Here is a 14,506-nt window from a genome sequence, read left to right on the forward strand (position 1 = left end):
CTGCTTGGATTATAAGAAATGAAATAATTTATTTACTTTTTTTAAAAAGAATTTTAATGAAGTATGAAATATTCACTCTTTGTGCTGAAATAAAGAATTTTTCACATGTAAAAGTGGACCAGATCCTGCAAATCAGATAACATTGTGTAAGGAAGATTACTTTATATGTAACAGGATCATAGCTGCATTTGAAATGCTAGGAAAAATAATTATACGTACAGTAAAGAGAGGATATAATTAAAAGTGATATGGCAATCATATTGGTATAGGAACAAGGAACAGAGATTACTTCACTCTCCCTGAGAAAACATTATTGTCAAGATGTTAATGCCACAGATACTTTCTTGGTTAATATGATGAGTAAGTAGACACCTGACCACATAAAAAGAGGGTATAACAGTATGGCAAAAAAAAGGAAACTGACATTGGGATCTGAATAGATATCTAATATGTCATGGAGAATGGCATATGTCCAAATCCTGGTGAAACTGACAGAGGTCTAGAAATGTAGGCATTAAATTTGCTTATCTCTTTTCTGTGACTTCAACAATTTGGGCCTATCTGTGCAATGTGAGGGAGTTTCAGGCCTAGGTACATCTTCTGTGCCTTTTAACTTGCTTTGACTTGATCTTTTCTTAATTTTGTAATAATCTAGGGTTTATTTAAAGACACATTTGTATCTTAGACTGAGGTAGTTCACTACAGCTTGGCAGACGAGAGGTAAAATTATCATTTGGCCTATGCAGAAAAGCGTGAATCTAAACCCAGCTCAGGTCAAACTTCCATTACAAAAGGTAAATTTTGATTCTGCAGAATCTTAATATATCATATTTGCTACAGAAATACAAGAAACAAGACAGATCCAGCTCATAAGCTGTGTTTGACCTCCTGGAATTAGAAGAACACTATTTTTCTAACTAAAATTCTTAACGAAAGATTCATGGAGCAAATTAAAATGGAGTCATAAAACAATGCAGGTAAAAACAAAACCAAAAGTAATGTTACAAAAATATTGATAAGTTGTTATTACTGGTTTTCTCCATTTGAAGATTATTAGACATTCTATATAATGATAATATGTCATTTCTACACAGTACTTCTAGGTGGAAAGAAAGATTAATATGCCACCTAGAGGACAAAAGAATGATAACAAAATATGCCACATTCTCTTATGTTTCCAAGCTTCAAAATAACAACTTTTCAGAATATATGCATCCTGTAAATGTGAAATTAAATACAATATACTGGTCAAGTATTGATACATGTTTTATAATTAATGTCAGTATTATATTAATAGTGTAAGAAGATTTTAGGATATTATCATTGAATTTTTACACTTTGGGATTACAAAAATCAGGTAATATATCAAGCAGTGCAACCTTACTTAACCTCATGTGTTAAACACAAGATTCTGTTTCTTGCCTGTCCTGTTGTAAGATTGTGTGTACATCATGTTGTTTTTTAAACAAATAAGAGCACGACTAGCCAAACAAAAAAGTAAACAAAAATATAAGTAATTGTAAAAGTGCAGAAAAGACAGCTATTGGTAAAAACACATATATGGGTCCCTTCTTTGAAAATATATAGTAGGGCATATACAGTCTGAAAGAACTACTGATTAATTGCTTCCCCAAAAAATAGCACACATTTCTAAAAATGGAAAACCCCTGTAGTTTTATCAGATCACATTGCTCCTGACCTATGGTGGAATTCCTGTTGATTTCAGTAGGAGTTATGCACAGGGATTGAAGGCTTTAATGTTCTGAAAGTGGGACTAAAATATCTAGGGTGTAGAAGTAGAAAAGATTACACATTTGTGAAATTCTAAAAAGATGGGGAGCGAAGATGTTACTAAGTACTAAAACTGTTTATTTCTTATGACATTTTCCTTAAGTACACAGAGTAATGTTCCTTTTTCCAAAGAATTAAGAAATTTCTCTATTATTTGTCTTTACATCATCTATATTTATAGTTTAACACAAAGTTATATCAAATAAACTAAAACTAAACTATTTATTGAAAACTATCAGTTAGGATTGCTGTGATGCCTCATAGCATTAAGGATTCATGTCCAGGTTTCAGAAACAGTAAGACTTGGCATTGCATAATTTACACTGAAACAAAATGACTAAAAAGTTCCTTGATGTTCTTCACTTTTAATCTGACACTGTAACTTCAAATGTTTAAACATATTGTTCTCTGAACATGTCTGAACTGGCTGGTTGTACGCTCCAGCCTCTTTTTATGAGCTGCCGGTGTTCTTTATCAGGTTCCCACTTTCTTTGTCACTAAAGCTCTAGGATGTGAAGCTTGCCTTTCTTGGTGAACAAAACGCAACCATGCATACTCTTCCTTGTCTTTTCCTGTATTCAGAGCAAATTTGTATGGAACATATTTTAATAATAATGCAAGGAATTTGCTGTTGTGTTTGAAATTGTTTTGGAAGAACTACAAAGTATCAGCAAAATATATACTGTAGTGTACCACCTTCAGGTCATAACATATTACAAAGAACACTATGATAATTTTTTTTGTTAACTTGTGTAACATTATTGAGCAGCATCTCATGGAGACTAATGGCTACAGAAATAATTATAAAACATGGCCCTGATTCTACAAATGCTTTGCTCATAACTGTAACACAACTGCAGGTTTTCTGGCAGACAACACTACTGGAGCTCAGCTCTTGATGACAGCAAATGCAAAATAAGTATTCAGAAAACTCTGATAATTACTTTGACATTTTTTCTGTAAATTAAAATGTAGAACATATATGCAAATAACCTGAAATTGAACATATTTTAAATCAAACTTTTTAATATTTCCTTTTTTTTCTGCAAACATTTCCATTATAATAAATTAGTCAATTTACCACTTAAGTTGTTGACAGTTTTTTTTGTGATAATTATCCCATTTCTTGAATGGAGACACTGTCTGGAAGCATGGGCACTGATGATATCTGCAGCAGGCTGGCAGACTCCTAGCTGCTGTGCTTAGAACCTGCCAAAGATGGCCCATCTGTCATGGACTCCAGTCATGTTCTAAATTTCCAGCTTGAGGAATAAGGACTCCTGCTCAGGGGGAAGCCAGCACAAGCCCCAGCTTTTTGCCCCAGGACACAAAAGAAGGTGGCTGGTAAAATCTCACTGCCCCTGCAAGACAAGCTCAGGAGCAGGGAAGGGGGGGAAAAAATTTTAGGAGATGGGTTCAGATTCAAATCTCAGAAACTTTGAGGTAGGAGGAAGTGGGCAAGTGGGAGCCACTTGAACGGAAAGAGGCAAACAGCATTGAGGCTGCATTAGATTCTGTATCTTTCTTCTCCTATTTGCTGATGGTAACATCTCCCTTTCCCACCCCCAGCAAGTATCCCCTATAATTCTCCCTTCAAGTAGCTCCAGGTGAAGCTCGCTCCCCACATAGCATGGAGTACATAGGTGTTGGGGGGAAAGGCAGCAGGGTAGGAGAGGGAATGTAGATGCTGCTGTTGGCAGGTTTAAGTAGATAAAAGGAACTGAAACAGAAAACACATCCTTCTACCCTTACTCATCTTTGCCTTTCTCCCAGGACTTCCTGAGCAAACAATAACCATCACTTCTCCTTTTTCCTCCCTAAATGCTGAGACTCAAGCTCGCCGATCTCCTAAGATGTGGTTTTGAAGCAGAAGGACTGAGGAATTTAGATGAAGACTAAAAGAGAATTATCTTACTCTGGTGCGAGCTTCAAGTATGGTGTACCTGTTCTATCTCTGTGTCCTGCCATAGGAATCAGAGTACCCATCCAGGCCCTGTTTCCAACGTAAGAAGTGGAAGAAAGGGTCACAAAAATAACATCTCTTTTAGCTGAAGTGGTAAATGGACATTTTTCCAAAACAAAAACAAATTGGCTCTCGCATTATGAAAAGAATTTCCAAATTTGTAAGGATGTTTTTAGGTTGCAAGCTACACTTAAATGTAAACCCTAGTACATGAGATGTATTGCTGTTTGCTAGGAAAAATTATTTAATTTTTAAAAATATAGTGTCTATTAAAATACACTTGTATTTTATTACATATACAATTAAAATGTCTAATTACTCCATCAAGAAAGTCTTACCATTGCACCCACATGAAAAATACAACCTGGTTTGTTTTGTTTTGTTTTTTTAAACTGGACCTCAGCCAGAGCTCCATTTTTATGCTTCGAAATGCTTACAGATACAATTTTGCACCTGGAACTATTTCCAGATGCAAATGATATAATTTTGACATCTCAGTGACTGTGTACTTAGCTATTTACATGGCAATCATGCGGGATGATTGCAGCTTGTGTAGACATACCTTAGCTAGCGTTAATCTAGCAAGTTTGGATACCAGTAAAGCCGTAGCAGCACAAGCTTCAGCACGGCTATACAAGCCCACTCAGAACCCTGGGTAATTATTCAGCTGGCTAGCCTGAGCTGAAGCCCAGGCTGCCATGGCTTCACTGCTAAGAGTACCTGAACTAGCTAAATTAAAGCTAGTTCGGGTATGTCTACTCAAGCTGCAGTTACACCTCAGAATTGCAGTGTAGGCACACCCTAACTGACATGAACTGAAGATTCAAAAATATGCCACAAAAAGGATCTATTTTCAAAATTTGACTTTTAGGTATTTTTATTAACAAAACAACTTTTTTTGGTTCTTAACTCCTGTGATTTAAAAGACATGAGACATTCCTGTCATTTACGTGCTAATAACATAATAGAATAAATTCCACTGAATGATAAGCTATACTTTAGAGCTATAAAAGTCAACATATGTATAAAGTATACCTCTGTACAAAGGATCCAGCAAGTCTGTCTTGTAATTTTGTACCTATACTACTTCATCAGGAGCCACCATGTTTCCCTCTTAAACCCCACAAAAATCAGCTTAAAAGGAGTTCTTCCAAGAAAAATGTTACTGTTGGTAAAGCTGCATGATATTAATTCCTCCCATATTAAATTCCATATGCAGTGCTTTTGGAAAGGACATGAAAACATGTTGGTACCCATCTTTTGTAATGAATGCAGATATAGAAAAATATTTTAGAGTTACTAGCAGATAGTGACTATTCCTAAGCCAGACTGTCTTTAACTGCAACATTCTTATCCACAGTGTAACCTGAAGGTGAGGAATGACGGGAGAAATATTGTAAATCACATCTTACCTTCGTCTATTGAGGCTTCACTACTGTACCCATCATACTCTGCAGACAGAGGGCTATATTTTTGTCTAGTTTCCCAAATGTAATTTTTTTGCTGTCTGCTATCTACCATTGGTGGCCTGGAACTTTGTGTTCTGGACAAGGCCTCATGGTATTTACCCACTGCCTCGTCTTCACTTTCAGAGGAGGAACCATTCTGGTCTTTATTCATGTACGAGTTGTCTGTTTGAAGAAAACAGAACAGTAAATGACAGATGATAGCTTGAGAGAGTGAAACAAATTAATCAATACAATTTAAATATTTTCAATGTTTACTGAAATTTTTTGAGGAAAACAAAATATATGTAACCAACTTTTGTCATCATTTTACATAGGTACTAGATTGAACCGCAATACCTCACAAATTTTTATTATTTTTTACAAATGCAGAAAAATTACAAATTCCTAAATATTATACAGTATATTTAATGGGAAATAAGCTATGGGGGTTTTTGAGGAAGCACACTTACCCAATTTCTTGAATCTCCTTATTTAAAAAACAAAATTCCCAAAGATTTTATGTAATCACAGACAACATAATTTAATGTCATATTTTAGATTACTGACTCATATTAGAAATTCAACTCCTGATTCTCTCCTGTCAAGGGGCTTATGGTGTAGAATATGGTATATATAAAATTCTGATGTCAAAATAAAACAGATGACAAAATTACATAAAATATTTCAGGTTAATAACACCTAAGGGAAACAATGGTACAGTAATACCGTTGCTATGTTTTAAAAGAAAATCTAACAAGTTGACCAATATGTTCATAGCTAAAAACAGAAGTTTTACAATACAGGCACATACCAATAGTTGTGAAGGATGTAGAAAAGTACTCAGTTAAATGAAAATCAAAATGGACATACAGAATCTTATTTTACTTGAAACAACTGACTATTTTCCTCAAACCTGAAATTAATACAGATTCTCATAGCAGCCACTTGGCAATAGTTAAGGTTGCATAAAAGTTTATATTCTAACCTCTGTTTTTATCCAGTCATAAATTCTGAAATCATCACATTTGTGTTTAAAATTAGTGTCTTAAGGTTTTTTGTTTGTTTTTTAAAAGTTTAAACAAAGATTCAGCTGTTTTCAGAATGGAGTGAAAAATGAACATTTTCCATTTTAAAAAACCTACAAGGTTTTTAGTTTGTTTGTTTCTTAAAAAATCCTCCACTTGAAATGGCTACAGTTTAAAAGTTGAAATTTAACAGGAAAATAGCTCAGTTTAGATGGCCAGTACAAGGTCTATACTATCTTTAAGTTCCACTTAACCCCTGTACAGAAATATAACACCAAGTAACTATGAGGCCTTAAACAGAAATTATGTAGTGCATTATGTAGTGCACTCTACCCCAAGTGAATATCCAAAAATAATAAGCTGGATAAGTACTTCTCAAACAGACTTAGTTTCACATTGAACTGGCTAGTAACATAAATTGTTGCATATTAATCGGAATAATTAGGGCTGAGACTTTGTATGGTGTGCAAGGGCCGGGGAAAGACTCCTGCAGTTTGCTGCGGGCCGGCACCTCCTATGGTGTGCAAAAGGATTAAGGCAGGGTTCTGACCAATTTTGTAAACTACACAGTAGCTGAAGCAAAGGTTTGTGTGGATCTTAAGGTCTGAGAGGGATAAGGACGGGCTACCGAGAACCTGATAAAGGTCAGCAGGATCACTGCCTGCAACTCCAATGAACTGCATGCGGTGAGCAGAAGCCGTTGCCCCCTCCTCACTTTGGTAGCTCCACAGATGGGGAAGGCATTTCGCTGAAGGAAATCCTGAACAGCTCTTTTCCAATGGAGTTTAGGAACGTAGCCAGACTAGAATGAAGTCTTCCCCAAGTGTGGAGTTCTTAAATTGCACAGGAAAGCCGCTCTCTCCTGTACATTTTAGCATACCCACCTGAGCTGCACAAATAGGTTGGTTGGGGCTACATGCATTACTAACTTAAGTGCACACTAGCCTCCTCAACTATGATTACAATTTAAGCCAAAGTTTATCATTTAAATTGGTGTACGTGGGCAGTGACTAATTTGAGCAAATCTCATAAACAAAGGAGAGGGGCATTCTAGTGGTATAAGTATGGCCATACTGGATCAGACCAAAGGTCCATCTAGCCCAGTATCCTGTCTTCCGACAGTGACAAATACCAGGTCCTCCAGAACGAATTAACAAAACAGGTAATCATCAAGTGATCCATCCCCCTGTTGCCCATTCCCAGCTTTTGGCAAATGGAGGCAAGGAACACCATCCCCGCCCATCCTGGCTGATAGCCATTGATGGACCTATCCTCCATGAATTTACTAGTTCTTTGTTGAACCCTGTTATAGTCTTGGCCTTCACAACAACCTTTGACATGGAGTCCACACATACTTCCTTTTGTTTGTTTTAAACCTGCTGCCTATTAATATCATTTGGTGACCCCAAGTCCTTGTGTTATGAGAAGTAGTAAATAACACTTCCTTATTTACTTTATCCAGACCAGTCATGATTTTATTGACCTCTACCATACCCCCCTTACTCGTCTATTTTCCAAGATGAAAAGTTCCAGTCTTATTAATCTCTCCTCTTATGGAAGACGTTTCATACCCCTAATCATTTTTGTTGCCCTTTTCTGAACCTTTTCCAATTCCAATATTTTTTTTTTTTTTTTAAGATGGGGCGACCACAGCTGCACACAGTATTCAAGATGTGGATGTTCCATGGATTTATATAGAGGCAATATGATGTTTTCTGTCTTATTATCTACCCTTTTCTTAATGATTCCCAACATTCTGTTCACTTTTTTGGCTGCCACTGCACACTGAATGTTTTCAGAGAACTATCCTCAATGACTCCAAGATCTCCTTCTTGAGTGGTAACAGCTAATTTAGATCCCATTATTTTATGTGTAGTTTCCAATGTGAATTATTTTGCATTTATTAACATTGAATTTCATCTGCCATTTTGTTGCCAAGTTACCCAGTTTTGTGAGATTCTTTTGTAGCTCTTCGCAGTCTGCTTGGCACTTAACTATCTTGAATAGTTTTGTATCATCTGCAAATTTTGCCACCTCCCCATTTATCCCTTTTTCCAGATCATTTATGAATATGTTGAATAGGACTGGTCCCAGTATAGACCCCTGGGGGACACCACTATTTACCTCTCTCCAATCTAGCCAAGAAATTCCATATTACAAAGTCCCTGCCTCATTCACCACACACCATCCAATTTCTGCAACAAATGAGGCAGAAGTACTAAAGGCCTCTTTCACTAAACAACCCTGCATGGCCCATCCTGTGCTCTGAATCAAACAGCGCTTGTGGAAAAAAATAGCACGTGACCATCTAATTAAAGACTGTATCACAATGCATATGCACAAGGGAGCCAGATTAAGGTTGCACAGACAACTTTAATACTGACATTTCCTACATTTTTTGCAATCTTAACGTTTTTTTCTACATAAGGTTTTTTTATGTGCAACTTCCCAGGTTTCTGAAAAAGTAACCTGAAATAACAAATTCCACCCTGTGGAATCATACTGACACCCACATGAGTCATCAGCAGAACTGAAATCCTTAGATTCACAGCACAGACCTTTGCCAGTGTAGCTAACAGAGTTATGGTGGCAGCAGCAGAAGGTTCCCATCCTCTGTGCGGACCAGCCACTAGAGGAGGAGGAGACACACACTTTGCCAGTGGATTTCACATACATTTGTGACATTCTAGGTTCTGAAGAGGAGTGTGTTCTAGTGATCACAGACCCTTCTCCCCACTTTTCCCCAAGCCTGACCCCGTCCACCCCATTCCCTCTACTCTGTCCCTCTCTTGCCTCTTCCCTGCCCCCATCTCTTCATCCCAATTCCCACCACTAGCCCCTTGCCCTAACCGAGGTCTTACTGCTTAGCCAACCCCCATTCCAGCCATGAGCTCCTCATCCCAGTCCCATTCTCCCTACCCAGTCAGTCTCCCTACCTGGGCTTCCCATCTGAGTCTCTGTATTCCCTCCACCTCAACTCCTAGTTCCAGTCAACTGCCATGGCCTCCTTCTCTCCTCAGTTTCTTTGCCCACCCATTCCTGGAACTCACACCCCAGCTCCACGTTCAATCTCAGTCTCTATAACCCAGCCCCTAGCTCCCAGTCTTCCTAGTCTAGTCATTTCCCATTCCCACCCCTACACCGCTCCCAATCCCAGTCAGCTTCATCCAGTGGTCTCTGCATTACGCTCAGGCAGTTTCTTCATCTACAAAATCTGAGAATCAGCAGAGGGAACACTGAAAACACAGGGGAGAGAATCTCCCAATTGTTAGTTGTGATGCCTGACCCCAAAATAGCCCACAGAACTCAGAAGCAGCAACGGCTCAGAAAGTCCTGTTTGGCCTCTACAGCCCTGGAATGGAGCATGCCCAGTGCAGACAGAGTCTTACGAGAATTTAGCTCACAGACTATAACAAGCTGTGATGTTATCTGATTAAAATATGACCATATAGGTAATTGTTGCAACCACTGTTATATATTTGCAGCAAATCTTGTACAAAGGTTGTCAAGTGAGGTGTCTATGAAAAGGTTATGATTTGCTGGTTATGCTTATGTTATCTGTATACATGTAACAGTTTTGTATTTGAAGGTATAAGTATTGGCTCTATACCTGGATTTCAAATGTTTGCTCCTGGGGTACTGCCCACAAGGTAGCTCGCCAGCACATCTTGGAGGGACTATTCAAGTTAAGTGATTCATCACTTGGTTGACAATGGACCACGGGAGACGCCCATCTACACTGAGTGGACGGTCATGTAAATGTGCTTCCCGCTTTCCCGACTAGGGAAATTGGGTGTGAACATGTGACTTGCCAATGTGACTCCAAACTCCATCTTGTTGCTGTAATTTTCCACAGTAAGAACAATGGAACGCCCTCCACATGGCAAAAGCTATAAAAGGCCCTGGAAACTCCTCCACTTTTCAATTCTGCTTATTACCTCTGGAGGAACTTTGTGACAAACTGAAGCTCTGAACAAAGGACAATGACCCATCCAAGCTGTGGATGTACTCCAGAGACTTGACTTAAGCCAGCAGTTTATTCCATCACCGGTACAAGCCTGAACCAACAACTTTGCCATTACTTTATGTAATTGATTCCTTTAACCAATTTTAACTCTCACCTTTTTTCTTTTTATAAATAAACCTTTAGATTTTAGATAATAAAGGATTGGCATCAGCATGATTTTTGGGTAAGATCTAAGTTACATATTGACCTGGGTGTATGGTTGGTCCTTTGGGATCAGAAGAACCTATTATTTGATGAGACTGGTTGTAAAGAACCACTTATCTCTGAAACCAGTGTTTTTGGTGGTGATATAAGAACTCGAATGCCTGAGGAAACTGCCTTTATATTTTCTTGTTAACCAGTGTGGTGAAATGGGAGTTTACTTTTGTGGCTGGTTTGGTATATCTTATAAAAGAATAACCATCAGTTTTGGGTTGTGATTGCCCTATTTCTCAGCAATTCGTCCTGAATTTGGCATCCTCAGTTGTGACCCACTAAGGCATGGTTACAAAAGCCTCTATTGAGTACCTACAAATTGCAATTTTCCCAGAGGTTTATAACTTAGTCTAATTTGGGCAGTTTTTCCACAGAAACAGCAAAAGGCACTTCCCATATACCAGAACAACCTCCCCCCCGCCAAATTTCAAGCTCTTGCTCCATAGCAGGGAGGTGCAAAAGCATCTCAGTGAAATTGTGATAAGATTTTTTTTTTTTTAACACGGGCCAATTTATTTTTCCCTAATCTCATTCCTGGAACCAGCTGAAGTGTTTTAGCTGAAACTTAAACAAAACTATACCAAGGAGGCATGGCTTCCCTCTGAGACTGACAGGGAGGGACCACAACCTGCCCTTTGGTGGGCTGAGCCGGGAAGGTCACGCCCAGCCCACCAGAAGCACAGGGGCAGGACAGGAATCAAAAGTATAAAAGGCAGGGCCTTCAGCTCAGTTGGGCTGGAGCTGCCAAGGGAGACAGATGCAACTCATATGAGGCTGGAACCTGAAAAGGATTTCAGCCATACTGAGAACTTGCTATAGCAACCGGCCAATCAAGATGCCGAGGGGTTGCTGTGGCTACCACTGGCCACCTGCCCTAGGAAGACAGAGGACACCCACAAAATGGAGGTACCACATAAAAAGGATGTAGGAAGTAGCACAGGCAAACTAGACTACAGTCTGGTTGAGTCTTGGCTTGATTCTAGATCAGTGTGTTGTGGGCAGATCCCCACTGACCCAGTGGCGGAACAGTCCGCCACTAGTATTGCCCTGGACTAGGACCCAGTAGAGTAGAGTGGGCCTGGGTCCCCCTGCCCACCCACCTCTGGGATGACAACCTCTCCATCTTTAGGCCAGTTCTAGGTTTTTTGGCCATCTGCTAGAGTAAGGACGCCTGACTATTTGATGCCCCACCCTGCCTGAGGGCCTGGGCCCCTAGACTTCTTTGCTGTTCTGCCCTCACTACAGACCAGAGCACTAGATTGTTTGGTGCTCCACCCTACCTGGGGGCCTGGGCTCCAAGACTCTGTATTGCTCTACCCAGACTGATTGTTGCTCAGCCCAGCTTAGAAGGCCCAAGTATCACAAACTGCTAATTTCCTCCTTTGATAGACTGCCACTCTAAGGGTGTGACAGTGAGGAGGTGTGGCCTCCCTCTCAGACTGACAGGGAGGGATGGCCATACACGCCAACAAAAAACAAAAATCTGACTAAAACAGACACACAGCATGGAAAATTTTGGCCTAAACAGTAGAAGTCTGGCAAAGTTATAAGCAACTGAAAACAGAATCTCATAATGGGAATTGTCAGGCAACTATCCTATCAGTGCTATCAGCTCCATTTACGATATGTATCTATGACCATCTCTTAAGTTAGCATTTATTGGGTGAGTTGATGCCTTAGGATATTGCTAATGAGCTACAGCATCTTTAATCTGTAGATCACTAGTTTGAATCCAGTCAAGCTCAAATAGCTTCAAATACCCCACCCCTTCCTACAGGCTCCACCCATTCCCTGCCCTTCTCTGAGGCCCTGCCCCCACTCGCTCCATCCCCCCTCCCTCTGTCGCTTGCTCTCCGCCACCCTCACTCATTTTTAGCGGCCTGGGGCAGAGGTTCAAGTGTGGGGGGGGGGGGGGCGCGAGGGCTCCAGCTGGAAGTGCAGGCTCTCGGGTGGGGCCGGGGATGAAGGGTTTGGGGTGCAGGAGAGGGCTCCGGGCTGGGGTCAAGGGGTTGGGGTGCAGGAGGGGATGTGGGCTCTGGGGTGGGGTCAAGGATGAGGGGTTTGGGATGCAAGAGAGCTGGGACACGGGGTTGCGGGGGTGCAGGCTCCAGGAGGAAGTCTGGGTGCAGGAAGGGACTCCAGGCTGGGGCAGGAGGTTGGGCTGCAGGAGGGGGTTTGGGGTCCTGGTGGCGGTTACCGTGGCTCCTGGGATGTGGCCGCCAGGTCCCTGCAGCCCATAGATGCATGAACAGCCAGGGAGGCTCCACGTGCTGCCCTCGCACCTGCAGGTGCTGCCCCCACAGCTCCCATTGGCTGTGGTTCCCAGCCAATGGGAGCTGCGGAGCCAGCCCTCGGGGCGGGGGGCAGCGTGCGGAACCTCCCTGGCCATCCATGTGTCTAGAGGCTGCAGGGAGCTTGCCTTAGCCCCGGGCCCCCACTGCGCTGCTGACCGGACTTATAACGGCCAGGTCAGCAGTGCCGGCCGAAGCTGCGAGGGTCCCTTTTCGACTGGGCATTTCAGTCAAAAATCAGACACCTGGCAACCTTACCTATATGAAATCAGTTTTGTAGGTTCCAATTCCATCTCCCACATCATAAACTCACCAGTATGCTTTGTGCTAACTGGCAGATACAGTAGAGAACTGATGACCTGCACAGGACATAGAGAAGGACCCTCTGCTATCTCTAAAGAAAGTCCTTGCCTGCCCCTCCCCCAGATCAGGGTTGAAATATGCTGGCAGAATAATATGTGTAGGACATTTGCCCAGCTGCTCCCCTGTAGATAAACATAGATCTTCATTTATCAGGCTGCCACAATCTAATGCCTTTCACCAGCAATGAATCCACATACTTATAAGTATAAACTTCATCTTAAAAATTAAGTTACTTGCAAATATGAAAATTAGCTCATTAAATAATTTGCATCGTGTCACATATGTACATATTTATAAGCTTAGTATGTTAAAAACATATCACAAAGCATATTTACCAACAGCACATATAAAATCTCTCTGTGTCAGACTGTAATCTTCCTTAAGACAAGCCGAAGAAACAATTTAGTAAAGTGCCCAGCTTTTATGTCTACAGGCTTCTTAATTACCTCATCAGTGATTATTCTATCCTAAAATTACTGTGTTATTCAACCGGACAACAAACTCGTGGTAGAAAATTTCCCAAGTACAAATATATCAAAAATTCAGTTTTTTATCGTATGCCTTCAAAATCCCATCCTGAATGTTTTCTGCAGACCTTAAACTGTTTTCTAGATAGTCTTAAAAAGTGCACATAGAATTTAAACTGCTTTCAAAGAATACATGGAAAATTAATTTTGGATTTTTGTTGTTGAGAGAATATTGTAATTGCAAATAAAGTGTCAGAAAAATAAATTCAAATCTTAAACTCATATATATGTGCCCTGATCCACATGCAGTAAGGGCAACACAGATGCTTTGAACCTGTTCCTAGACAATATAGTACAGCTTGCTGCACTAAGTGTTCTCTTACACATTCTGACCAGGACCACTGAAACAAACAGATTTTTAGTAACATTCTAGAGCCAAACAAAGACTAGAGAAAAATTCCCAGTACCCAACAGAAACCACACAAAGCACTTCAGAAAATGCAAAATAGTGTTTATTTGGAAAATAGAAAATTTAGAACAAATGTCAGAGATTTAATCATGAGTACTAGCATAGCCTCAAACTTGAGGGTCAGAGGTGACCATCATGGTCATCTAATCCAACCTCCTACATACCCACTCATTCCAATAATAGACCCCTAACCTCTAGCTGAGTTTCTGAAGTCCTCAAATCATAGTTTAAAGACTTCAACTTACACAGCATCCACCATTTACACTAGTTTAAACCTGCAAGTGCCCCATGTTGCAGAGGAAGGTGAAAAAACCCCAGAGACTCTGCCAATCTGACCGGAGGAAAATTCCTTCCCGACCCCAACTATGGCGATCAGTTAGACCCTGAGCATATGAGCAAGACCCACCAGCCAGACACCCGAGAAGGAATTCTCTGTAGTAACTGAGAGCCTTCCCAATCTAATGTCC

The 14,506-nt window shown here is 40.5% G+C and overlaps 1 protein-coding gene across 1 annotated transcript in view; it reads right to left on the reverse strand.

Annotated features, from left to right (window-relative positions):
* Positions 1–14,506, reverse strand: part of SYT14 (synaptotagmin 14) — a 172,577-nt gene that overhangs the window by 91,145 nt on the left and 66,926 nt on the right. Inside the window, exon 4 of the mRNA XM_077811960.1 lies at positions 5,167–5,385. Within this exon, the coding sequence (XP_077668086.1) occupies positions 5,167–5,385 (219 nt within the window). The remainder of the gene's footprint in view (positions 1–5,166; positions 5,386–14,506) is intronic.

Source organism: Eretmochelys imbricata, chromosome 3 (assembly GCF_965152235.1).
Source record: "Eretmochelys imbricata isolate rEreImb1 chromosome 3, rEreImb1.hap1, whole genome shotgun sequence".
Taxonomy (NCBI): domain Eukaryota; kingdom Metazoa; phylum Chordata; order Testudines; family Cheloniidae; genus Eretmochelys; species Eretmochelys imbricata.